The 26,296-nt window shown below is 41.4% G+C and overlaps 2 protein-coding genes across 8 annotated transcripts in view; one reads left to right on the top strand and one right to left on the bottom strand.

Moving 5' to 3' along the window:
- The window catches only part of AXDND1 (axonemal dynein light chain domain containing 1), a 188,441-nt gene extending 183,295 nt beyond the window's left edge, over positions 1-5,146 (top strand). For all 6 annotated transcript variants that reach the window (XM_058443024.1, XM_058443025.1, XM_058443023.1 and 3 more), the window contains one exon: positions 4,923-5,146. In XM_058443024.1, the coding sequence (XP_058299007.1) occupies positions 4,923-4,930 (8 nt within the window). In that variant the 3' untranslated portion in view covers positions 4,931-5,146. The remainder of the gene's footprint in view (positions 1-4,922) is intronic.
- NPHS2 (NPHS2 stomatin family member, podocin) lies at positions 929-26,296 on the bottom strand. Of its 2 annotated transcripts, XM_032160876.2 has the most exons (8): positions 25,939-26,296; positions 15,062-15,165; positions 11,678-11,750; positions 10,073-10,155; positions 7,427-7,630; positions 4,887-4,942; positions 3,001-3,079; positions 929-1,855 (listed from the first exon to the last, which is right to left on the bottom strand). In XM_032160876.2, exons 1-8 carry the CDS (start codon positions 26,210-26,212, stop codon positions 1,577-1,579), a joined length of 1,152 nt encoding a protein of 383 aa, XP_032016767.1. In that variant the 5' UTR covers positions 26,213-26,296; the 3' UTR covers positions 929-1,576. The 2 variants fall into 2 exon arrangements, with proteins under 2 accessions (XP_032016767.1, XP_032016768.1); XM_032160877.2 differs by lacking the exon at positions 7,427-7,630.

The following is a 26,296-nucleotide window of genomic DNA, read 5'->3' as shown; positions in this document are numbered from 1 at the left end:
TGGCTTCTGTTATGCCTGACCCAGCATGACTCTACCTTCTTCTTCATTACACATGCCAAAATTTGCTATCCTGAGATCAGGAACCGTCATATATGGTGTGAAAAGTGACCAACAACCCTTGGTGCCATCTTAATTCCAATAACCAATACACTGGAATGGGTATGGGCCAACACAGTAGTAATGAGAAACATTTCCCACTTCAGGAGTGCTCTGATTGCCATTGACCCTTTAAATGGGCTAAACCACCTATGATCATGCCCCGGCTGGTCCATGAAAGCAAGCTCCACATCCTAGATGATGGGACATTCTAGGAAATCACCTAGGAGTTCCCCAACCCATGTCCTGTTGCTGCTTCATCAGTGTTTGCTTTCTTGTTTCTGACACCATACTCCTGGGTCTGGCAGATTTTGTTACCTGCCTTTGACTTATTTGGACATGAGAGCCTTTTGGATTCCACATTTATATTTCGGCACCCCTGCATAGTTTAGCGTTTTGCCTGTTCCTTTGGCTTCAGAATTTACTAACATTATTTTAGTAATGTTAGTAATGTTTTATAATGTTAGTGACTTTTTTAAGTTTATAGAGAATTTGCTGTAAGTATAGATAAGCTTTCTTATTGGCTTATTTTTTTCTGCAGATATGCATTTCTAATTGTATAAGGCAAATTAATGGAAAATAAGACTTAGAGAAATGTATCTATATTAAGAAATATCTGTATAAGAAAACAATATGTCAGGGCATGTATAGGTTACCTAATATTATTACCGTTTGAAGAAATAAACAAGCTGGTAAGTTCTATACTGAAAATAGATTACACTTGGGCCCACTATTTATAGTGATTCTCCCTCAGATTTTAAGCCACATGTGTCAGATGTTTTTGTCCTTTTATTTATTTCTTTATTTAAAAAAGGAATCTCCACAAAAAGAATTTCTTTTAAATGCTCTAATTAGGGATAAATTGTATATCCGACTCCAAGTACATCTCTCTTTTTTGCATTCACTCTGAAACATATAAGTGTCACTTTAGGTAACTATCAGGGTTAGGTGTGAGGAATTCAGGGTGGAGCAAAAAGATTGAGTGTGGTTGAGGAAAACTAAGACGTGCCTTTGAAGAATTGGTAGTATCGCTGGAGAGAAGACCGCATCTTCAGGACAGAAGAGCAATAGAGTGTGACAAGCCCAATGATAGGTGCTTGTAGGAAGGGCTGTGGGAGCTGTGGCAACCTTGCCAAAGGGGCCAGAGGACATACAGTGAAAGGGACATCTGAACCAAGTTCCCAGAAGTCAAAATTTAACCACATCTAGACTCAAAATTCTTTCCAAAGTAGAATGTCGACCAAAGCTGTTTCCCATAATTCCTCTGACTAGATGGGTCACGGAAATGTGTTGTCTGCCTTCTCTGTCATTACATCATTTCACTGTCTTCTCATGGATGGTGCATTGTGTCTTCGTGCATTCCATGGCCATTCCGTATGGCAACCAAAGGAAGGGCAGGGAATGAGGACAGAATGCCTCCCTCAGGGATGTGGCTTTTCTATGGCAGGCCCCTTTACAGTCATATTACGCCTCATCCTTCCTATAACATGGGAGAGTCTTTCTTTTTAGGATTTAGTGGCTCAACAGGTTTGGAAAGACTTGGGAAGGGGAGGCTTCCCTGAGTTCTGTTGCTGGGAGAAGACAGGCAATTCAGTAGGTCAAATGGCAAAGGTAAAACCACAGTGGAAGGCTTCTCTGTGGACAGAGACTGAAGGGTGTGGAGATATCGAAGCTGAACAGCAGCAGGGGTGCCTGACAGAATCTCAGCTGCCATCCTCAGGGACTCAGAAGCAGCCTTTTCCCCTTCTGCAGCGATCATCTAGAAAACATGTGACGAAAAGCAAAGTGATTGTTCTTCATTCCCTGAAGGCTTCACCACTATGCAGTGTGACTCAGCAGACAAGCACTGAGCATCTACTATGTGGCAAGCACGGTTAAGCATAGAACAGGTTTAGTCTTCTTTCTGAAGGGTCTTGAGCTGGGGAGACAGATTAAACTATTAATCACAATTTAAGGTGGAATTTGTTAGGAGCCATCACAAGTATAAACAAAGTATTAGGGGAGTTATTAGCATCTGGTGGGCCTTGAAAGATTAGGATTTTGCCAACATAGAGAAAAGATTAGCCAGCATTCCGTGCAAAGGCATGACGTTATGAAAGGGTGACCCCCAACTCAGGCAAAGTGAATGGGTAAACATTTCTGAAGAGAAAGTGCTGAGCTCACTACCCAAATGCTACCTGAAAGTGGGTGAAGAGGACTTCACTCAGAGATCTAGAAGCAACTGCCCTGGGGACTATCCTCCTCCCCTTCTTCATCCCCACGTCCCCTCAGTGGTCCACAGGCAATGATCCTCTTACTGGTTCAGGTTTTTATCTTCACCTGCTCTCTGTTCTTTCAGAGAAATCTGCCTCCCTTCATTCTTCATTTGCCTCTTCCCAAGGCCCCCTCACCCACCCCTCAGTCACCAGAAGCTGCTAGCTGCCACATCTTTGCTTCTCGCTGTCATGCCTGAGTGGAGCCGAGTAGCACAGCCTTCTCTTGGTTCTAGCACTGAGGGAACTGGGCCCTGATCGTGGTTGTCCCTCCAAAACTTGTGCCAAGCTTGGGATACAGTTCTAGGGGATACCTAGAAGTTAGGGTGACTATGATTACCCAGGAAAAGATGCCAGCACTAGAGAAGAGGGATTGATGTGTGTGGAGGAGATGCCTTTAAGGAGAGAGAGAGAAGGTGAGACTCAAGCAGTGAGTGGTCACTATTATCAGTAGCTTCAGGGAGAGGAGTTGCATTAGTCAGTCAGGGGACTATTAACACACTTTAAGAGAGCAATCTTAATAGAGTTGTAAGGGCCCAAGACAGCTTCTGCCCAGTGCCTAATGAATGGACAGTAAGGAAGCAAAGGGGAAATGTTCTCCACGAGCAGGCCTTCCTAAAGAGCAGTCTGGGTGGGAGGATGGAGTGCTCACCCGCACTTTGGCTTGTCTTTGCGCCTCAGCCTCCACAGCCAGTGAGTGCTGAAGCCCAGCTGGCAGCCTCACATCTTTACTGAAAAAGAAAGAATGCAGGCATGTAGGTGTGCAGCCATGATTTAGGGGCCAAAGCTTTCACACAGACTTGCAAGCTTCTCTACTGCTGTCTCATGATGAGTAGCAAATTCTGAGTGACCAGAGTGTGCCATCCCTAGACTTCTGAGGTCAAAAGTAGGCAGATCTCCAAGGTCGATGCCTCAAATGCAGTTTTGTATTATTGCTGATGCTACAGTACAGCTGTAGTTTCTCATTATCAGCACAGCAGGTTTTGTATTGATGAGCTGTGCTCAGTTTTTCCACTTAGGATATAATCTAAACCCTAACTAATAAATTTGAACAATGGCTTGAAGAGCCACACTACTGATAACAAACATAAGGGGAATTCATCCAAGTTTATAAAAGAGAAGAATTGATTTTGAAAAGGGTACAACTGACCAAATAAGAACGATGCCTAATGTATTGCATAAAAGGTACAAAATTGTCTTTTGACCCTGATTATAACTATAAAAATGCATATATGGAAAACAGTTTAGCTGCCCCTCAAAAAGTTAAATATGGAGTTACCATATGACCTAGTAATTCTACTTCTAGATACAGACCCAAAAGAATTGAAAACACGTTCACTCAACAAATTACAAATTAATGCTTGCTGTAGCATTATTCATACTAGCCAAAGAGCAGAAACAACCCAAATGTCCATCAGCTGATGAACCGATAAAATGTGGTATAGCCTCACAACGAAATATTATTTGATCATAGAAAGTAATGAAGTACTGATTCATGCTCAAGCATAGTTGAACCTTGAAAACATTATGCTAAGTGAAAAGAAGCCAGACACAAAAAGCCATATACTGTATGATTCCATTCATGTGAAATGTCCAGAAGAGGCAAATCCATTGAGACAGAAACTAAATTAGTGGTTGCCAGGGATTAAGGAGTACATGGGAGATTCCCACTTAATGAGTACAGGCTTCCTTTTGGGATGATGAAAATGTTCTGGAATTAGATAGTAGTGATGGCTGTACCCCTTAGTAAATATATTATACTAAAACCACCGTTTAAAATAGCAAAAATGCGACATTTCTTTTCTTCTTTCTTTTTTTTTCTTTGAGACAGAGTCTCACTCTGTCACCCAGGCTGGAGTGCAATGCGCAATCTCGACTCACTGCAGCCTCCACCTCCTGGGTTCAAGTGATTCTCCTGCCTCAGCCTCCTGAGTAGCTGGGATTACAGGCATTTGCCAACACCCTCGGCTAATTTTTTTTTTTTTTTTTTTTTTGAGATTGAGTCTCGCTCTGTGGTTGTCGCTGGAACACAGTGGCATGATCTTGGCTCACTGAAACCTCTGCCTCTTGGGTTCAAGCGATTCTCCTGCCTCAGCCTCCCTAGTAGCTGGGATTACAGGCATGTGCTACCACGCCCAGCTAATTTTTGCATTTTTAGTAGAAACAGAGTTACACCATGTTGGCCAGGCTGGTCTCAAACTCCTGACCTCAAGCTATCCACCCACCTTGGCATCCCAAAGTACTGGGATTACAGGTGTGAGCCACTGTGCCTGGCCTAAAATGGGAAATTTCATGTAAATTTTATCTAAAACAATTTTTAGATTCATAGAGAAAAAAATAATCAGAGTAATTTGTCCAAATGTTACAGTGATTGTGTTATGGCTGTAAGATATTAGGTGATTTGTTTCTCTTTTTTATAAATTTATGCTGATATGGCTATAGTACTCAGTGAAAATAATTTTTCAAATGAAAAATTTAAGATGAAACCAGAATATTTTCCTTTATCATACGGTTCTTCCTTGTTAATTTCCTACCCACATTTCTATTCTCTCCACTTTGATTCCCCAAATACAGGTCACTGAATCCAAGGCAACCTGTGGAAAGAAGAATTCAGATGTCAGTGGGAGCCTCCAGGTGGGAGGAGAGCATGCCTAAACCCTGGTGGCCATTGTTCTGTACTAAGGAAGAACATTCCCTTTGAAAGGACATTATTTGCCTGTTGTATTTAACTTCACAGTGCCTTGCAAAGAGTTGTTTAACTTGCATAGTGCCACCCAATAAATATCTGTGCCATTGAAGATTGTGTGGTATGCTGAATAATGGTCCCCAAAGATATCCCATGTCCTAATCCCTGGAATCTGTGAATGTTACCCCAAGAGGGATTTTGCTGGTGTGATTAAGTTAAAGGCTCTTGAGATGGGGATATTATCCTGGATTATCCAGGTGGCCCTAAATGTAATTATAGGTGTCCTTATAAGAGGGAGGCAAATGATGATTTGACTACAGAAGAAGAGGTGACATGATGATAGAAGCAGGAATTGGAATGATGCACTCTAAAGATGGAGGAAGGTGCCACAAGCTGAGAAATGCAGGCAGCCACCAGATGCTGGAAAAGGCAAAGAAACAAGATTCTCCTCTCAGAACCTCCAGAAGAAATTGGTCCAGCTGACACCTGGACTCTAGCCCATTGAAACTGATTTTGGACTCTGTGGTCTTCAAAACTAATAATTTTTGTTTGGTTTTAAGCCACCAAGTTTTTGGTGGTTTGTTACAGAAGTAATAAGAACTAATATAGATATATTTTAAAAATCTATTTTAAAATGCACTGAGTTGAGAACCAGTCTCTAGTCTCTCTTCCAGATGTCTTTCATTTATAGGATGTTTTCACTTCTACAGCTGATGCTGGTGGCTCCAGTTTCCTCCTGCTTCCCAGTCCCGTCCACCCCCTTGATTGAAGTTGGAAACAGGAGAGGGAAGAAAATCGACTGTGGATTCTGGAAAGGAGGGGCAGGGCATGGAGCTCTCCATGTTGACCCAAACTCTTCTTTTTACACTTATTTTCTCATTATTTTTTAGTTATTAGACAAATAGTAAGCATAGTGCATTGAGAACCCTGAGAAGACTAATTTGGGGGTGTGGGTGAGAGTAAGGAATGTTGATAAAGACATCACAGAATAGGTGGCATCTTAAAGGACAAATAAAATCTTGCCTGTGGAGAAAAGGGAAGTATTCCATGCAGAAGATACAGCCCAAGAGGAGGCAATGGGAGCATAAAAGTGCTGAATGCTGGACAAAAGCTAAAGTAGGTTGGAGTATTGGATTCAGTGGGAGAAGGGTGGCAAGAGGTGAGACTACAATAGTTGGGTCATTTATTCATTTATCCAAAAAACATTATCTACCTGCTGTGTGACAAGCCCGTGCTGAGGACCAAGAGATGGATAAAACATAGCCCCTGCTGCTATGGTGGTTGTAGTCTGGGAAAACTAATGTCTTAGATGGTCTCCAACTTGCAATGGTTTGACAATTTTTGACTTTTATCATGGGTTTATTAGGATACATGCATTTTTGACTTACGATATTTTTTGCTTTATGATGGTTTATAAGTCAAAGAACATTTGTATATATATTATAATCAGTGTAACAAGGGCAAGCTTGAATGTCAAGTGTCTGGACTTTATCCTTTAAAGGAGAAGGATGAATAAGGAAGGGAGGGTGAAGGGGGACATCCCATAAAGCATAATTACTACCAGTGCCTTTGATTCTTGGGGTCCCTCTATTTGAGGTCCTCCTTCCAACTACCATGATTCACAACCTCCTAACCCAGTTCTGGGCCTGGGTGTCCCCACTGCTTCAGTGACAGGCTCCATTGCTGGTGGTAATTGTCACTCCATTGGCCAGCTGCCTGGAATCCTGCTGTCTTCTCGCTTCTCCTCTGAATACCTTTTGCCTACCTGCCTTGGTAAGAATCAAAGCCACCGACCCTGGCCGTGAATGAGCTTGCTGAGCTTGCTGCCTGTGGACTAGAGGGAGCTGCTTGTAAAGCAGTTCTTGCTCTTTCCCCTCTAATTCCAAATTGATTAAATCTAGACAATGGATTGTGTAATTCATCATGTAACGGTCTATGACATCTTAGCTTTTGTTATCTGAAAGTCTTATTTGAACTTATTATTTAACTTGACACTCATTATGCTTGTTTCCCCAGGTAGACAGTAAGCTCCTGGGAACCATGCTTTATCATCTTTGTGTACCAACCCCTCCTGTCCATCCCCACCAACCCCACCGTTCCTGCCAGCAATCATTCTCAATACTTAATACTAGGTGAGTACTTGGGTATGAATTTAAAGTCACTGGAGTAGGTTTGAGAGCAAAAACTGTGGCAATGACTGATTAACAAGCACCATACTGATAACTATAATTGACTTAGAGTCAATTTGGCAACCTCCTAACTAGCTATGAGCTCCCAAAGGGATGGTCCCTAAGGGATGGAACTGGCCATAGAAGATTTAATAAATGGCCAATGAACAAATGAATAAAAGATAAATATTTCAGCATATTGGCCATTACGTTTATCTAAGTACCTTTGTATCTTGGGCGATGCTCTTCCTCTCTAGAAGAATTTCAGTGAGGGATCGATGTGCTAGGAGACGCTTCATGGTGGTTTGCACAAGGAATTGCACAGCTTTAGATACGTGAGCAAGACTGCTTAGGAGAAGAGAGGCATTTTCCATTCGGTAGTAGCAAATGGCGTCTATCTCCATTATAAACATGTCTTTGGTCACAATCTAGGCAGAAAAAAGTTTGGATGACAGGCTTGATTCTTGGGCTCCTTTTCTATGTGGGGTTAGAGGAACTAAATGTGTTCAAAGGGAATTTTCTCCGCAAGAGAAAAAGAGAGTTGGCCTGCCCTTTATTTAAAATAGACATGTTTTTGAAAATTATGAAATTTTTATTAAATACATGAAAGAATGTACAACTTAATCCTGTGGTAAATCCTTTTGTAAAAAAAATCAGAAATAATTTTCTCGCAAGAAGACATTCAGTTGATTCGAAACCAGGTCTTTCTAAACTGATACCAAAATAAAACATCTGCTAAAAGAGAAGCATGTTCTGGGAAACAAGCCTTCTAATGTATTGCTTGCTAGAGTGTACATTAGGGGATGCTTTGATGATATACATCACAAGCCCTAGAAAGATGTCTTAACATTTCCCTTTTTATATTGATCATAAGGACATATTTTAAGGGTTTAGCTATAAGGATGTTACTCACAGTTTTGCTAATTGGAATACAAATTGGAAAGAATTTAACATCAACAATAGGGAATTGGTTGAGTAAATTGTGATACAGCCACTAAATGAAATGCTGTATGTCCATTTAAAATAAAGGAATAGAAGCATTTAGCTAATATGAAAAGATGATCACAATATATTGTTGGGTTAAGAAAGACACATTACAAAACAGTATATATGGTATGATATATGTGTTTATATATATATATATATACCCATCTGTAAATATAACCACATACATTGAAAAATCTGAAAGGATATACTCCAAAATATGAACAGTTAACTATGGGTAACAGGATTGGGGTGAGTTTTTTTTCCCAATTTTGTTTATTGTGTTAAAATACATATACCATAAAACTTACTACCATCTTAACCATTTTTAAGTATACAGTCCAGTGATACTGAATACACTCATAATATTGTGCAACTATCACCACCACCCATCTCCATAACTTTTTCATCTTGTAAAACTGAAACTCTGTACCCATGAAATAATAACTCTCCAATTTCTCCTCTTCAATCCCTGCAACCACCATACTACTTTCAGTCTCTATGAATTTGACTACTCTAGGTGCCTCATATGAGTAGGATCATGCAGTATTTGTGTGTGTGTGTGTGTGATTGGCTTATTTCAGTTAGCATAATGTCCTCAAGGTTCATCTATCTTGTAGAATGTCAGAATTTCCTTTCTTTTTAAGGCTGAATAATGTTCCATTGTGGGTTATATATCACATTTTATTTATCTCTTCAGTCATCAGTAGACACTTGGGTTGCTTCTTCCTTTTGGTTATTGTGAATAATACTGTTATGAACACAGGTGTACAAATATTCTTTAAGACCCTACTTTCAATTCTTTTAGGTTTACATGCAGAAGTGGAATTGCTGGGTCATACAGTAATTCTATTCTTAATTTTTTGAGGAGCCGCTCTACTGTTTTCTACAGTGGCTGCACCATTTTACATTTTCCTACCAACAGTGCACGAGGGTTCCAATTTGTCTACATCCTCTTCAACACTTGTTATTTTCCAGGTTTTTAAAAAAACAGTAGCCATGTTAATGAGTGTAAAGTGATATCTTGTGATGTTGATTTGTATTTTCTTAATGTAGTGATGCTGAGCATCTTTTCATATGCTTGTTGCCCATTTATATATCTTCATCTTCTTTGTATGTCATCCTTTGAGAAATGTCTGTTCAAGTTTGTATTAGGGTTCTCTAGAGAAACTATAAAATGTGTATGTGTGTGTTTGGGTTTCACCATACATATATATGCACACACACACATACACATATAGGTATGCTGGGGTGGGGAGAGAAAAAAATATTGGCTCATGTGCTTATGGAAGCTAGCATGTCTAAAATCTTCAGGCTGAAGACCCAGCGAAAAGTTTATCTTTTCTACTGAAAGAATTCCTTCCTCCTCAAAGGGAGGTCAGTCTTTTTCTTGAGCCCTTCAATTAATTGGATGAGGCCCACCCCACGTTAGGGAGGGTAATCTGCTTTACCCAACGTCTACTGATTTAAATGTTAATCCCATCTAAAAAAGTACCTTCACAGTAACATCCAGATGTGTTTGGCCAAATATAGGTCAAATGATCATGGCCTAGCCAGGCTGACACATAATGTTAACTATCACAAAGTTCTTCGCCCATTTTTTAAATCAGGTTGTTTACTTTTTTTGTTGTTGAGATGTATGAGTTCTTTATATATCTTGGATATTAACCCTTTATGAGATATATGATTTGCAAATATTTTCTCCCATTCCCTAGATTGCCTTTGCACTCTGTTAATTGTGTCCTTTGATGCACAAAACTTTTAAGTTCTGATGTAGTCCATATCGTTATTTTTCTTTCCTATTTTTGAGTATAAATAATCATTTTTTCCATGGTAGATAGACCATGGAAAATGTATAGAGAAACAAAAGCCATCATTTGGCTTACCTCATGGAAAGGTATCTCCAGAGTTTGGAGACGAAGGTCAACCTTGTGGTAGGTATCCAGGCAGGGCAAAAAAAAGAAAAGACCTAAAAGAGAGGGAGGAGGAAGTGACAGATAAATAGCTAGCATGAAGGCTGTTTGGGTTTCACCTTTCTGGGGTCGGGTTGCACACTACATCACTTTTCTTAGCCTCTAATTACAGACCATTGGCCCAGCCCACCTCCACCTGAGGGTAAAAGGAGAGCACTATTATATATTATAATATATAATCCGGGACAATAGGTATAAACAGGGATTATTCCGAGCAAACTGGGCTGTGTGTCCTGTTAGTCATGGTGCTGGCCTCCCCAGATCTCAGTTGCATGTCTGTCCTTTCACTAGAATTGAACTCCCTAAGTAGTGTCCTATGCACTGTTGTTAGCCTTAGTGTCTGACTTAGTGCCTTTTAGGCGCTCTCTAAAATTGTTTTTGAATCCATGAGTGTACCCAGGTGTCAAACTTTAGAGCCAGCAACCTCCATGTCATATTCCTTAGAATGTGAGCCCCAGAAGTAATCAGAATAGCAATTATCATGATACCAGCTTTCTGGTTGGCTAGTTAGTCCTTGCCCACCCAATATAATATATAGGACCAATGTGCGATAAACATTTGTAGATTGATTTATTGAGATTTTGTGAGAGCCCATTGGATTCTGTGGGCTCCTGCAAGAGCCAAAGCTTTGTTGAAACAAGCAGCACCTCACAGAGTCCAGGATACTAGTCAGCTACTAGTCCTCCTCAGTGCCAATTGAGAAGGTTCCTGAAAACCAGGGCCAGAACAAGATGTTCTTTGTCCTGGAACTACAGGGTCTGGTTCTACTTTTGTGTGGACTCATATATTCATTCTGAATCTTCAAACTCTGATATTTGTCCCTAGTCTGGTCTCTGTGGGCATGTCCTGGAACTCAGACCCTCTCCAATATATACACATGGGACTTCGCTCCTCATACCTTCCTGGCTGACTTAGATCTCCAAACCCCCACTACTAAACCTTTCAGACTGACCATACTTCTATCTGTCTCCCATAATGAGCTTGGACCTCTGGACATCAACTCCACTAGATCTTAAGGTCCTGAGCAGAGACCATGTCTTATGGTTAGCACAGAGTCTGAGCCACAAGAAATGCTTAATCTATGTTTTTTAAATCCCTGTAACTGAAGACCAATTTGTTATTTGAATGCTGAACTTTGCCTGTCTCCCATGATTGGATCTGAGCACCTGGATCGGGAACTAGCTCAGCTTTTCTCTGAGAATTCACAGGACTCTGACCATATACACATTGTACTCAAATCAGTCCCCAGCCATTGGTCCTAAGCTAACTTGCTATTCCAGCAAGCCTCGCCCTGGCATGTGGATTCTCTGTGCCAATTCTCTCTCTTGGCTACCTATGACCTAGTAGTAATAGTCTCTGAAGAATTTTTGAATAACCTATAAGTAACAGATTGGAAAATTCAGATATCATGAATCAAGTTACTTCATTTAATCTGAGGTTCATATTACAAATCTGCAGGGGTTGAAGAAATTGGCAAGTCAGGAGAGAGGTGTTTAGAAAAAAAAGAGTGTTTTTTACCAGGGCCTTTGGCTCTTCCAGGAAGCAGATGTCCCAGTCGGAATATAATTACTCTTTCATACTCTTGTACAACCTAAAGAGAAATTTAATCCTTTCAAATCACTCCCAGAAAGAAAAATAAAGTCTTCAAAAGGCCTTGGCATAAGAATGATCCTAGATATCAGAAGTTTTTTGTTTTGAGAACCAAGAAAAAATTTCTATTAATACTTAAGTTTCCAAAATCTATATTTAGTAAGTGTAAAATTTCAGAAATGAAAAAGTATATTAACCATGTTAATTTTTGAACCCATAGACACAATTTTGATTAAAGACTTATGACTATCTAAAAAACCATGGCCAACTTTCCCTAAATTAATCTTATCAAGGCATATTAAATCTTGTATTTTACTGTGACTTCTGCATTACTAGCTTTTATATGTATTGCCCATTAGCTATTTAACAGAAAGAGGGAGTATATTTTAATACCACTTGTGATATTTTGTTTCAGAGTGCAATTTCTTCTGAGGCTGCTTCAAAATGATTCAATTGGATTTTTTTTTTTTCTAGACGAAGTTTCGCTCTTGTTAACCAGACTAGAGTGCAGTGGCATGATCTCGGCTCATTGCAACCTCCGCCTCCCGGCTGCCTCAGCCTCCCAAGTAGCTGGGATTACAGGTGTGGGCCACCATGCCCGGCTAATTTTTTGTATTTTTTAGTAGAGACAGGGTTTCGCCTTATTGGTCAGGCTGGTCTGGAACTCCTGACCTCAGGTGATTCACCTGCTTTGGCCTTCAAAAGTGCTGGGATTACAGGCATGAGCCACCGTGGCCAGCCTCAATTGGATTTTAATTTGCCAATTTTCATTGGTGATAGATCTAGAAAATTTGTGTTTACCCTGAAAATGTGCAGAGATACTTTTAAATGACAAAAAGATTCTGGAGAATGTCTATTAGAAGAGAAATAGAGAAATTACTGCACACTACTTTAAAAATAAACTTCACTTTCTGAACCAGTATCAGAATCTGAGTTCAATTGCATGTTTATCACTGACTTAACTTGGTCTTCTTATTTATATATTAATATATGTCCCACCAGATGAGGCACTCCTTGATGATACGGAATTAATCTTTTTTTCTCAGTGCTTAAAAAATGCCTGATACATTGTAAGTATTCAATAAATATTTATTGAATAAATGAAAGAATGATTTGTGACTATAGACAAATTTATTTTCCTTCCTTATCCTCCCTCCACTTTAAAAAGCTCCAATGAATAATAACTAGCCAGATATAAAAATGTGATAAAGAGGCCCAACAAAACAGATTTTGAAATGTGCTTCTTAAAGTAACAGGATCTACTAACCCACTGTAAGTCCTTTGAGGCTGGGAACCATATTTTCTTTGTCTTCATGAGGTTTATAATTTTATGAGGCCAGAACACTGCCTTGCTTGAAACAATCAGAATGAATGACTGTATGTGGTTCTTAGAGCATGCCCAGCAATTCCCAGTTGCTTGGTTTCCTAGCATTACTTGTTTCTTACCTGCTTTTACTGGAAAAAACAAATTCTCCCCATAGATGAAGGGGAGTCTTACTTCTTCAAGACCTTGCTCAAATATAACTGCCTGGTTCTGCTTTTGTTTCCTCTCCCTAATTGGCTTCTTAGGGCTTACCATCTTAAGTGACCAGACCTGAGAGCCTTTCCCAAAAACCATGGCTGAGTCAGTGTTGGATCTTGTGGCAATCATGCAGGTGCTCAGGTCACCCTTCAAGAAGAGCCTGCTGCCAACTATACACTGTCTATAGGAGACACACTTTATATTCAAAGATATGAACAGACTGAAAGTAAAAGATGGAAAAGATATACCATAAGAACAGTAACTAAAGGAGAGCAGGAATGGCTATCCTAACATCAGAGAAAATGGACTTCAAAAGAAGCAAACATGTTACTAGCAATAGAGTGGGACATTGTATAATGATAAAAGGATCAATGCATTAGGGAAGTGTGACAATGATAAGCATAGATGCACCTAAAAACAGAGTTGCAAAATACATGAGGAAAAAGACCAAAATAATTCAAAGTAGAAATAGACAATTCAGTAGTGACAGTCGGAGACTTCAATACCCCACTTGAAACAATGGATGGAACTAGACAGACATGGAAGACTTGAATAGCACTGTCAACAAATAGACCTAACAGACATCTACACAGAACATCTCCACCCAACAACAGCAGAATAACACATTCTTTTCCAGCATATATGAAATATCGTCTCCAGGATAGATAATATGCTAGGCCATAAACTAACTTAAACAAATTTAAAAGGATTGAAATAACATAAAGTATATTTTCTTATTACAATGAAGTTAAATTAGAAATCAATAACAGAAGGAAATTTGAGAAATTGACAAATATGTGGAAATTAAACAACATACTCTAACCAATGGGTTAAAGAAGAAATCACAAGGAAAATGAGAAAATACTTTGAGATAAATGAAAACAAAAACAGGAAATACCAAAATGTATCTTGGGGAGGGAAAGGTGAAGGGGAAGAGGAAAGAGCTGCTGCTTGCTGTGAGGAGTAAAACCAACAACAGCCCCAGCAGCAGATGTACTGTTTCAGCCAAGGACACAGTCTTCTCTGCAGCTCCAGCCAATGACTGAGATGGCAGGAGTACTAGGGCCGTGCCATTTCTGCCCACTGTGGGACTCCTATGAAGCAAACCTTGCTCTGGAGTTCCCTTTTGGGCTGGCCAATGCTTTCTCAGAGCTGCACCACAGTCAGAGGCTCTTTCTGCCCAATCCTTTCTTCCCCTTCTCATATCACAAGTGTCAGGCCTGCATAACTGTCTGAAGGCTTCTCCTGACTACTCTTGTTTTCTTTCCCATTAATGTTTCACAGGCAATGTCTCCCAATAAATCTCTTGCTCCTCTAATTCCATCTTGGCATGTGCTTCCAGAACGGACACAGGTCTTCATTTACTTCAGGGACAGGCATCTGTAACCACCTGTGGGCCAAAGATAATCATGACTCATGGTCTATAGAAGCTGCCTGAGAAATTTCGTGGAAGTGTGTGGAGTGGATGTCATGATCCATTCTGGTCACAGAATGCAGATGAATGAGACATAGCCAATATAATACATGTGGTAAGTGTTAGAACGAAGTGAAAGCAGAGTGACACGGGAGCACCGGGAAGGGAATGACAGTCTGGAGGAGTCAAGGAAGGCTTCCTGTTCACATTTGAGCAAGGTCTTGGAGGAGTAAGAGCTATCCTAGAAGGTGAGTCTGGGGTGAGGGCATTCCACATGGAGCAATAACATGTACCAGAAAACAGAAGTGAGAATGGGCATGGTGTGGCCAGTGAGAGGCCTCAGGAAATTACCTATTGGGTCCTCATGGAATCTCACCTTTATGCAGAACCAGATGGAAAAAGGGAAGGTCATGATGATGAAGAGCAGGGAAATGAGGACAAGAAGCCACTCACAGGCCCCTAATCCGGAGGATTTGGTACCTTAAAAAAATCAAAGCAAAAGAATAATTATATTGAAACTTCACTGTATTCACTGACTAGCATCTGTTGGTCCAATTCTTGGCATTGGAGTCGGTGCAACTTGGAGACTTTGCTGGAAATATTAGAATAAGTCAAATCAGAGTAGTCAGAGTTCACAGGGCCTGGAGAGGAGCAGGCTCCTGGAAAGGTAGTGGGGACCAGGCACAGTGGCTCATGCCTGTCATCCCAGCACTCTGGGAGGCTGAGGTGAGAGGATCGTTTGAGTCCAGGAGTTCAAGATCAGCCTGGGCAACATAGTGAGATCCTGTCTGTACAAAAAAAAATTAAAAACTAGCTGGGTATGGTGGTGCATGCCTGTAGTTCCAGCTATGCAGGAGGCTGAGGTGGGAAGAAAGGTTGAGCCTGGGAGGTTGATGCTGCAGTGAGCTATGACTGCACCACTGTACTCCAGCCTGGGTGACAGAGCTAGATCTTGTTTCAAAAATAAAATAAAAAAGAAAGGGAGTGGGGGTATACTGGAACAGGCACAAAATTTGTGAAGAAGGTCTGGATTCCAGTTCTGGCTCTACTGTTTCATATCCAGATGACCTTAGGCAAGGCGTATGACCTTTTCACACCTCAGTTTCTTCACTATATTATGAGGATGCTAACATCTCATGACTATCCCATAATAACTAGTTCATGAGCTATATCACCTATCTCTGGCATAAGGATAAAATAACACATACATATAAAAAGCACTGAGCTTTACATGTGTCTGTTTTTGTTGTTGTTTTTTGTTTTTATACTTTAAGTTCTAGGGTACATGTGCACAACGTGCAGGTTTGTTACATAGGTATACATGTGCCATGTTGGTTTGCTGCACCCATCAATTCGTCATTTATATTAGGTATTTCTCCTGATGCTGTCCCTCCCCCAGCTCCCCAGCCCCCAACAGGCCCCAGTGTGTGATGTTCACCGCCCTGTGTCCAAGTGATCTCATTGTTCATTTCCCACCTATGAGTGAGAACATGTGGTGTTTGCTTTTCTGTCCTTGTGATAGTTTGCTGAGAATGATGGTTTCCAGCTTCATCCATGTCCCTACAAAGGACATGAACTCATCCTTTTTTATGGCTGTATAGTATTCGATGGTGTATATGTGCTACATTTTCTTAATCCAGTCTATCATTGATGGACATTTGGGTTAGTTCCAAGTCTTTGCTCTTGTGAATAGTGCCGCTATAAACATATGTGTGCATGTGTCTTTATAGTAACATGATTTATAATCCTTTGGGTATATACCCAGTAATGGGAGTGCTGGGTCAAATGGTATTTCTAGTTCTAGATCCTTGAGGAATCGCCACACTGTCTTCCACAATGGTTGAACTAATTTACACTCTCATCAACAGTGTAAAAGCGTTCCTGTTTCTCCACATCCTCTCTAGCATCTGTTGTTTCCTGACTTTTTAATGATTGCCATTCTAACTGGTGTTAGATGGTATCTCATTGTGGTTTTGATTTGCATTTCTCTGATGACCAGTGATGATGAGTATTTTTTCATGTGTCTGTTGGCTGCATGAATATCTTCTTTTGAGAAGTGTCTGTTCATATCCTTTGCCCACTTTTTGATGGGGTTTTTTTTTCTTGTAAATTTGTTAGAGTTCTTTGTAGATTCTGGATATTAGCCCTTTGTCAGATGGGTAGATTGCAAAAATCTTCTCCCATTCTGTAGGTTGCCTGTTCACTCTGCTGATAGTTTCTTTTGCTGTGCAGAAGCTCTTTAGTTTAATTAGATCCCATTTGTCAATTTTGGCTTTTGTTGCCATTGCTTTTGGTGTTTTAGTCATGAAGTCCTTGTCCATGCCTATATCCTGAATGGTATTGCCTAGGTTTTCTTCAAGGGTTTTTAGGGTTTTAGGTCTAAATTTAAGTCTTCAAACCATCTTGAATTAATTTTTGTGTAAGGTGTAAGGAAGGGATCCAGTTTCAGCTTTCTACATATGGCTAGCCAGTTTTCCCAGCACCATTTATTAAATAGGGAATACTTTCCCCATTTCTTGTTTGTGTCAGGTTTGTCAAAGATCAGATGGTTGTAGATGTGTTGTGTTATTTCTGAGGCCTCCGTTCTGTTCCTTGGTCTATATCTCTGTTTTGGTAGCAATACCATGCTGTTTTGGTTACTGTAGCCTTGTAGTATAGTTTGAAGTCAGGTAGCATGATGTCTCCAGTTTTGTTCCTTTTGCTTAGGATTGTCTTGGCAATATGGGCTCTTTTTTTGGTTCCATATGAACTTTAAAGTAGTTTTTTCAAGTTCTGTGAAGAAAGTCATTGGTAGCTTGATGGGGATGGCATTGAATCTATAAATTACTTTGGGCAGTATAGCCATTTTCACGATATTGATTCTTCCTATCTATGAGCATGGAATGTTCTCCTATTTGTTTCTGTCCTCTTTTATTTAGTTGAGCAGTGGCTTATAGTTCTCCTTGAAGAGGTCCTTCACATCCCTTGTAAGTTGGATTCCTAGGTATTTTATTCTCTTTGTAGCAATTGTGAATGGGAGTTCACTCATGATTTGGCTCTCTGTTTTTCTGATAATGGTGTATAGGAATGCTTGTGATTTTTGCACATTAATTTTGTATCCTGAGACTTTGCTGAAGTTGCTGATCAGCTTAAGGAGATTTTGGGCTAAGATGATGGGGTTTTCTAAATATACAATCATGTCATCTGCAAACATGGACAATTTGATTTCCTCTTTTCCTAATTGAACACACTTTATTTTTTTCTCTTGCCTGATTGCCCTGGCCAGAACTTCTAACACTATGTTGAATAGGGTGGTGAGAGAGGGCATCTTTGTCTTGTGCTGGTTTTCAAAGGGAATGCTTCCAGTTTTTGCCCATTCAGTATGATATTGGCTGTGGGTTTGTCATAAATAGCTCTTATTATTTTGAGATACGTTCCATCAATACCTAGTTTATTGAGAGTTTTTAGCATGAAGCGCTGTTGAATTTTGTCAAAGGCCTTTTCTGCATCTATTGAGATAATCATGTGGTTTTTGTCATTTGTTCTGTTTATGTGATGGATTACGTTTATTGATTTGCATATGTTGAACCAGCCTTGCATCCCAGGGAGGAAGCCAACTTGATCGTGGTGGGTGTGCTTCTGGATTCATTTGCCAGTATTTTATTGAGGATTTTTGCATCGATGTTCATCAGGGATATTGGTCTAAAATTCTCTTTTTTGGTTGTGTCTCTGCCAGGCTTTGGTATCAGGATTATGTTGGCCTCATAAAAAAAGTTAGGGAGGATTCCCTCTTCTTCTATTGATTGGAAGAGTTTCAGAAGGAATGGTACCAGCTCCTCTTTGTACCTCTGGTAGAATTTGGCTGTGAATTCGTCTGATCCTGGACTTTTTTTGGTTGGTAAGCTATTGTTTATTGTCTCAATTTCAGAGCCTGTTATTGGTCTATTCAGAGATTTGACTTCTTCCTGGTTTAGTCTTGGGAGAGTGTATGTGTCCAGGAATTTATCCATTTCTTCTAGATTTTCTAGTTTATTTGTGTAGAGGTGCTTATAGTATTCTCTGATGGTAGTTTGTATTTCTGTGAGATAGGTGGTGATATCCCCTTTATCATTTTTTATTGCATCTATTTGAATCCTCTCTCTTTTCTTCTTTATTAGTCTTGCTAGCGGTCTATTTTGTTAATCTTTTCAAAAAACCAGCTCCAGGATTCATTGATTTTTTGAAAGGTTTTTTCTGTCTCTATCTCTTTCAGTTCTGCTCTGATGTTATTTATTTCTTGCCTTCTGCTAGCTTTTGAATGTGTTTGCTCTTGCTTCTCTAGTTCTTTTAATTGTGATGTTAGGGTGTCGATTTTAGATCTTTCCTGGTTTCTCTTGTGGGCATTTAGTGCAATAAATTTCCCTCTACATACTGCTTTAAGTGTGTCCCAGAGATTCTGGTATGTTGTGTCTTTGTTCTCATTGGTTTCAAAGAACATCTGTATTTCTGCCTTCATTTCATTATTTACCCAGTAGTCATTCAGGAGCAAGTTGTTCAGTTTCCATGTAGTTGTGCAGTTTTGAGTGAGTTCCTTAATCCTGAGTCCTAATTTGATTGCAGTGTGGTCTGAGAGACAGTTTGTTGTGGTTTCTGTTCTTTTACATTTGCTGAGGAGTGCTTTACTTCCAATTATGTGGTCAATTTTAGAATAAATGTGATGTGGTGCTGAGAAGAATGTATATTCTGTTGATTTGGGGTGGAGAGTTCTGTAGATGCCTATTAGGTCTGCTTGTTGCAGAGCTAAGTTCTGGTCCTGGATATCCTTGTTAACTTTCTGTCTCATTGATCTGTCTAATGCTGACAGTAGGGTGTTAAATTTTCCCATTATTAGTTTGTGGGAATCTAAGTCTCTTTGTAGCTATCTAAGAACTTGCTTTCTGAATCTGGGTGCTCCTGTATTAGGTGCGTATATATTTAGGATAGTTAGCTCTTCTTGTTGAATCGATCCCTTTACCATTATGTAATGGCCTTTTTTGTCTCTTTTGATCTTTGTTGGTTTAAAGTCTGTTTTATCGGAGACTAGGATTGCAACCCCTGCTTTTTTTTTGCTTTCCACTTGCTTGGTAGATCTTCCTCCATTCCTTTATTTTGAGCCTATGTGAATCTTTGCACATCAGATGCATCTCCTGAATACAGCACACTAATGGGTCTTGACTCTTTATCCAATTTGCCAGTCTGTGTCTTTTAATTGGGGCATTTAGCCCACTTACATTTAAGGTTAATATTGTTATATGTGAATCTGATCTTGTCATTATGATGTTTGCTGGTTATTTTGCCCATTAATGCAGTTTCTTCATAGCATCAATGGTCTTTCCAATTTGACATGTTTTTGCAGTGGCTGGTACTGGTTGTTTCTTTCCATGTTTAGTGCTTCCTTCAGGAGCTCTTGTAAGGCAGGCCTGGTGGTGATAAAATCTCTCAGCATTTGCTTGTCTGTAAAGGATTTTATTTCTCCTTCACTTATGAAGCTTAGTTTGGCTGGATATGAAATTCTGGATTGAAAATTCTTTTCTTTAAGAATGTTGAATATTGGCCCCCACTCTCTTCTGGCTTGTAGGATTTCTGCCAAGAGATCCGCTGTCTAATGGGCTTCCTTTTGTGGGTGACTCGACCTTTCTCTCTGGCTGCCCTTAACACTTTTTCCTTCATTTCAACCTTGGTGAATCTGACAATTATGTGTCTTGGGGTTGCTCTTCTCAAGGAGTATCTTTGTGGTGTTCTCTGTATTTCCTGAATTTGAATGTTGGCCTGCCTTGCTAGGTTGGGAAGTTCTCCTAGATAATATCCTGAAGAGTGTTTTCCAACTTGGTTCCATTCTCCCTATCACTTTCAGGTACACAAATCTGCCGAGACCAGCTCGGTCGGGGAGACCCTTACCCAGTGGCGCTCAAGGAATTAAAGACACACACACAGAAATATAGAGGTGTGAAGTAGGAAATCAGGGGTCTCACAGCCTTCTGAGCTGAGAGCCTGGAACAGAGATTTACCCACATATTTATTAACAGCAAGCCAGTCATTAGCATTGTTTCTATAGATATTAAATTAACTAAAAGTATCCCTTATGGGAAACAAAGGGATGGGCCGAATGAAAGGGATAGGTTGGGCTAGTTAACTGTAGCAGGAGCGTGTTCTTAAGGCACAGATTGCTCATGCTATTGTTTGTGGCTTAAGAATGCCTTTAAGCGGTTTTCCACCCTGGGCGGGCCAGGTGTTCCTTGCCCTCATTCCCGTAAACCCACAACCTTCCAGCTTGGGCGTTAGGGCCATTATGAATATGTTACAGTGTTGCAGAGATTTTGTTTATGGCCAGTTTTGGGGCCAGTTTATGGCCAGATTTTGGGGGGCCTGCTCCCAACACCAATCAAACATAGCTTTGGTCTTTTCACATAGTCCCATATTTCTTGGAGGCTTTGTTCGTTTCTTTTTACTCTTTTTTCTCTAACCTGGTCTTCTCACTTTATTTCATTAATTTGATCTTCAGTCACTGATACCCTTTCTTCCACTTGATTGAACTGGCTATTGAAGCTTGCACATGCGTCATGAAGTTCTCGTGCCATGGTTTTCAGCTCCATCAGGTCATTTAAGGTCTTCTCTATACTGTTTATTCTAGTTAGCCATTCGTCTAATCTTTTTTCAAGGTTTTAAGCTTCCTTGCGATGGGTTTGAACATCCTCCTTTAGCTTGGAGGAGTTTGTTATTACTGACTTTCTGAAGCCTACTTCTGTCAACTCATCAAAGTCATTCTCCGTCCAGCTTTGTTTCATTGCTGGTGAGGAGCTGCAATCTTTTGGTTTAGAAGAGGCGCTCTGATTTTTAGAATGTTCAGCTTTCTGCTCTGGTTTCTCCCCATCTTTGTGGTTTTATCTACCTTTGGTCTTTGATGTTGGTGACCTACAGATGTGGTTTTGGCGTAGATGACCTTTTTGTTGATGTTGATGCTATTCCTTTCTGTTTGTTAGTTTTCCGTCTAACAGTCAGGTCCCTCAGCTGCAGATCTGTTGGAGTTTGCTAGAGTTCCACTCCAGACCCTGTTTGCCTGGGTATCACCAGCGGAGGCTGCAGAACAGCAAATATTGCTGCCTGATCCTTCCTCTGAAAGCTTCATCCCAGAGGGGCAGCCACCTATATGAGGTGTCTGTTGGCCCCTACTGGGAGGTGTCTCCCAGTTACGCTACACGAGGGTCAGGGACCCACTTGAGGAGGCAGTCTATCCATTCTCAGAGCTCAAACGCTGTGCTGGGAGAACCACTGCTCTCTTCAGAGCTGTCACACAGGGATGTTTAAGTCTGCAGAAGTTGTCTGCTGCCTTTTGTTCACCTATGCCCTGCTCACACGGGTGGAGTCTAGAGGCAGTAGGCCTTGTTGAGCTATGGTGGGCTCTGCCCAGTTTGAGCTTCCTGGCCACTTTGTTTACCTACTCAAGCCTCAGCAATGGTGGACACCCCCCCGCCCCAGCCAGGCTGCAGCCTCGCATATCGATCTCAGACTGCTGTGCTAGCAGTGAGCAAGGCTCCTTGGGCGTGGGACCCACCGAGCCAGGCACGGGAGAGGATCACCTTGTCTGCAGGTTGCTAAGACCTTGGGAAAAGCACAGTATTTGGGTGTGAGTGTCTTGTTTTTCCAGGTAGTCTGTCATGGCAGCCCTTGGCTAGGAAAGGGAAATCCCCCGACCCCTTGTGCTTCCTGGGTGAGGCGACGCCCCGCCCTGCTTCAGCTCACCCTCCATGGGCTGCACTCACTTTCCGACCAGTCGTGGTGAGATGAACCAGTTACCTCAGTTGGAAATGCAGAAATCACCTGTCTTTTGTGTTGATCACGCTGGGCGCTGTAGACCAAAGCTGTTCCTATTTGGCCATCTTCTGTCCGGTTTGTTTTAAGTGATTCCAAGCACATGTCCAGAGGCTTATCTTCCATGAAATAACTTCCCCATTCATTACATGCCTTAATGTCTGAAATTCAATCATTTTAACACCTCCATTAAGGTGTTGATCTCAATAGTCTTTGAAAATTAACTTTATGGGGTAATATTCACCTACTAATATGTATAAAAAAAGTGATAAGGAACTGGGGTTCAGAACATCCAAGATGCTTGGGTGATAAATGAAACAATATCAAGGAAAGTCAGTCTCAAGAACACAAGCTTCTTGGGGTCTTGTCTTATTTACACTATGCCCCCAGGACTTAGAATAGTGTCTGGCACCATACGTGTGCTCAATAAATATTAGTTGAGTGTGAGAAGAAAGGAGGAATGAAAATGATTTAAATGTAAGAGTTATGAAAATTTCAAGAATTTTAACCTCCAGGTACTAGAAAACTGACTAAAGGAATATTATTTGCCAGTTTAAAAAGATCATAGAGGACTAGGTGACTAAAAATTAGGAAATGGTAAAGTCTACTTTCCGTCCCTCCTTCCTTCCTTCCTTCCTTCGTTCCCTCCCTCCCCTCTTTCTTCCTTCCTTCCTTTCTCTCTTTCTTTCTTTCTTTCTCTTTCATTCTTTTTTTCTCTCTTTTGAGACTGGGTCTTGCTCTCTCCAGGCTGGAGTGCAGTGATGCAATGATGGCTTTCTGCATCCTCGGCCTCCTGGGCTCAAGCAGTCCCCCCACCTTAGCCTCTCAAGTAGCTGGGACTACAAGTGCATGCCACCTTACCTGGCTAATTTATTTTTTTGCAGAGATGGGGTCTTGCTATGTTGCCCAGGCTGGTCTCAAATTCCTAGCCTCAAGTGATCCTCTCACCTCAGCCTCCCTAAGTCCTGGGATTATAGGTATGAGCTATGGCACCTGGCCTAAAATCTTATTTGTAAGAGATGGGAACAAAGGGGATAACTAATTAGTAGGCCTGAAAATTTGATTTTCATGCCCCAGAAAGATCACCACCAAATTGATGTGCAGATCACTTGAAGAAGAGGACAGAGATGCAAGCTGCACCAGCACAAAGACAAAATCAGCACTGAATACCATAGTATGGCAGTTTCTAAAGGCAATCCTACGAAATACTAATACCACAGGGTGTTCCACCAAAGAAGAATTTCCTGGGCAAATGAGTTTAGAGAATACTAGGCACTACATCCCATTCCTGGAGTTCCCAGTGCTATTCAGGACATTGAAGCTATGAGAATCTCGCAAAGCATTCTTAGCTTTGTTTACACACATTTGGACAGGTAATATTTTCTCTAAGGAACACTCGTTGATATTCTATGGAACTTATTTCTCATGGAACCTACTCTGGGAAATGCTGCTCTACCAACATATTAATTTTTATAATATTCTTCTTCAAGGGCAATGACTAACAGTATCATTGCCAGCTTTAATTAGTTTATAAATATGTTTCAGTTGCCAGTGGTAGCCATGGCAAGTAAAAATAAATAAATGCATATACAAAATTACATTTTATAAGTGAAGAAAGGCCTCAAAAATTCCTTCATACAGTAGTGAGAGATATGAATAGAAAACTAATTTATATCCTCAAACCTAACGTGAAGACTTACCCCCAAGATATTATTCTGTTAGAATAAGTTGCTTGAATATCCAACTTGTTTGGTTTAAGTGAATAGTGAAACATTAATTATTCAAGCAGGAAAACCTTTAAACATTGTCTGAGAGTCCCCAACATTTTGGTGAGGTGAAGCGCCTTTTCATTTCTCCCGTCTTAAGTAGTGCTAAGTGAGAAAGAGGAGGGGACGTTACTCTGTGTTCCCCATGAGCTTCAGAAACCTCCCACACAAGGGCTCAGCAAAGGTCACTTCATCCTTAGTGGGACTGCTCGCCCATTGCTTGAGGTCTCCTGCTTTTGTTACTCTGTACCTGGAGGGACTGAGGCCCAAAAAGGTGCCCAAGGCCACAGCCAGTAGGACCATGACCAGAAATGAGTGGCAGCACCAAGCAAGGGTGAGCATTTCAATCAGACTGTCTTACTCTAGGATTTTGGCTTCTCTACTTCCCAGCTACGGGACTTGGGCGTGTTACTTAATTTCTCAGAGCATGTTTCCTCATCTGTGATAAGAGGATGGTGAGGGATTAAATAACTCAGTAAAATACCCAGTGTGTGCCTGGCGTATAGTAGGGGTTTCATAAATGGTGGCTCCCTTACTTGTTTACCCCACCAGTGTGATCTGCTGCCTAACAGTTCCAAGCCCTCTAACCTCAGCATTGAACCCAGCAACCATTTACTGAACAGAGGTTTCTGACTGATGAAAGGGTATCATCAACTGGGCAAAACAGTGTTAACATGACCCATTTAAATTATACCCCAACTGCAGAAATCTTCCTTAAATTGTAGCTTTCAGTGATCCAGCATGTACTGCGTTGCTGGTAACTAGGAAATGTTAAAACTTCATAGCCAGCAGGAAGCAATATAACACACTGTTCCTTATTTAATTTCTTTTAACATCTGTCATCCCACTGAAGTGGTAATCATTTTTTCTTCCACTCATTATAAAAAAGACTGGAGGTAGATAAAATTTTCCCAAGAGTTGTTTCTCCTGCAGAAGCAAAAGAGACACTTTCTTTGCATTCCCTCCTTTGATCTAATTTTCCTGTCTCTTAGCTTGCAGCTGGAATTGACTATGTTTTTGTTCCAGACTTTGTGCAAAGTCCTTTGGATGCCTTTTCTCGTTGTATCCTCACCACTACCCTCTGAGGCAGGTACTGTTATATGAGAGATGGTTAAGGTCCTTCCTATGATCACATGGCTAGCAAGTGGTTGAGCTGTGATTTAAACTCAGGTGTGGCTCTTCTTCACTTGGCTCTGCTGCGACTGCTTTTCAGAAAGAATGATCATCTTCCCAGTTTAAAATGCTTTTAGGTAAGACCGAGGGGTGGGGACGCAGGAAGAAGAATAAGCCTACAGCCTACAGCCTACAGCCTACAGCCACCAGCTCATGCATGTCTTTACTTAAATTAGGTGCCCATATGCCCCTCCATGGCCACAAAAACCAAGTTCATGGCTCCTTTGCCAAGTTGCTTCGTCCCCAACCTGTACCACACTCGCTCCCCACTCCCATCCAAGGCTGGCCCCGAGACCAGTATATAGTGATATTTGTATTTCTTCTGATGTTCTTTGCTCACCATAGCAGGTTGCTGGGTTCCTAACTACGCCTTTCCGTTCCCAGGAACCTGAGCATCCAGCAGTCTGCTCTGGCTTCAGTGGGTCTCGTGGGATGACCCTTTCCACCTTATCTGACACCCCTTAGTTACCACCTGGAAAGGTGGCAGATAATGGTGCTGAATCCGTACCTTCCTCGGGCCGCTCGCTCTCCAACAGCGCCACGACCTCGGTGCCCTCCTCGCCGGAGCCCCGGACCTCATCCACGTCCACCACTGTAGCGGCGGGCGCTCGGGGCTCCCCCGGGGTCGCCGCCCGTCCTAAGCCCGACGGCTCGGGCCCAGCCTCCTGGTGCCCGCGGCCTCCGCCGCTCCTCTCGGCCTTCGCCCTCTTGCTCTCCTTGTGCGGAGTCCTGCCGCCTCGCCCGCGGGACTCCCTGGAGGAGCTCCGCGCCCTCCTCTCCATCCTCAGAGCTGCCGGGCGGCTGGAGCAGCAACGCGGGAGCGCTAGGGGCACGGGAGCGCAGTCCCTGCGGAGTCGCTGCGGGTC

This window comes from Hylobates moloch, unplaced genomic scaffold (genome assembly GCF_009828535.3).
Source record: "Hylobates moloch isolate HMO894 unplaced genomic scaffold, HMol_V3 SCAFFOLD_8, whole genome shotgun sequence".
Lineage (NCBI taxonomy): Eukaryota > Metazoa > Chordata > Mammalia > Primates > Hylobatidae > Hylobates > Hylobates moloch.
This window is presented reverse-complemented; position numbering and strand designations above follow the sequence as displayed.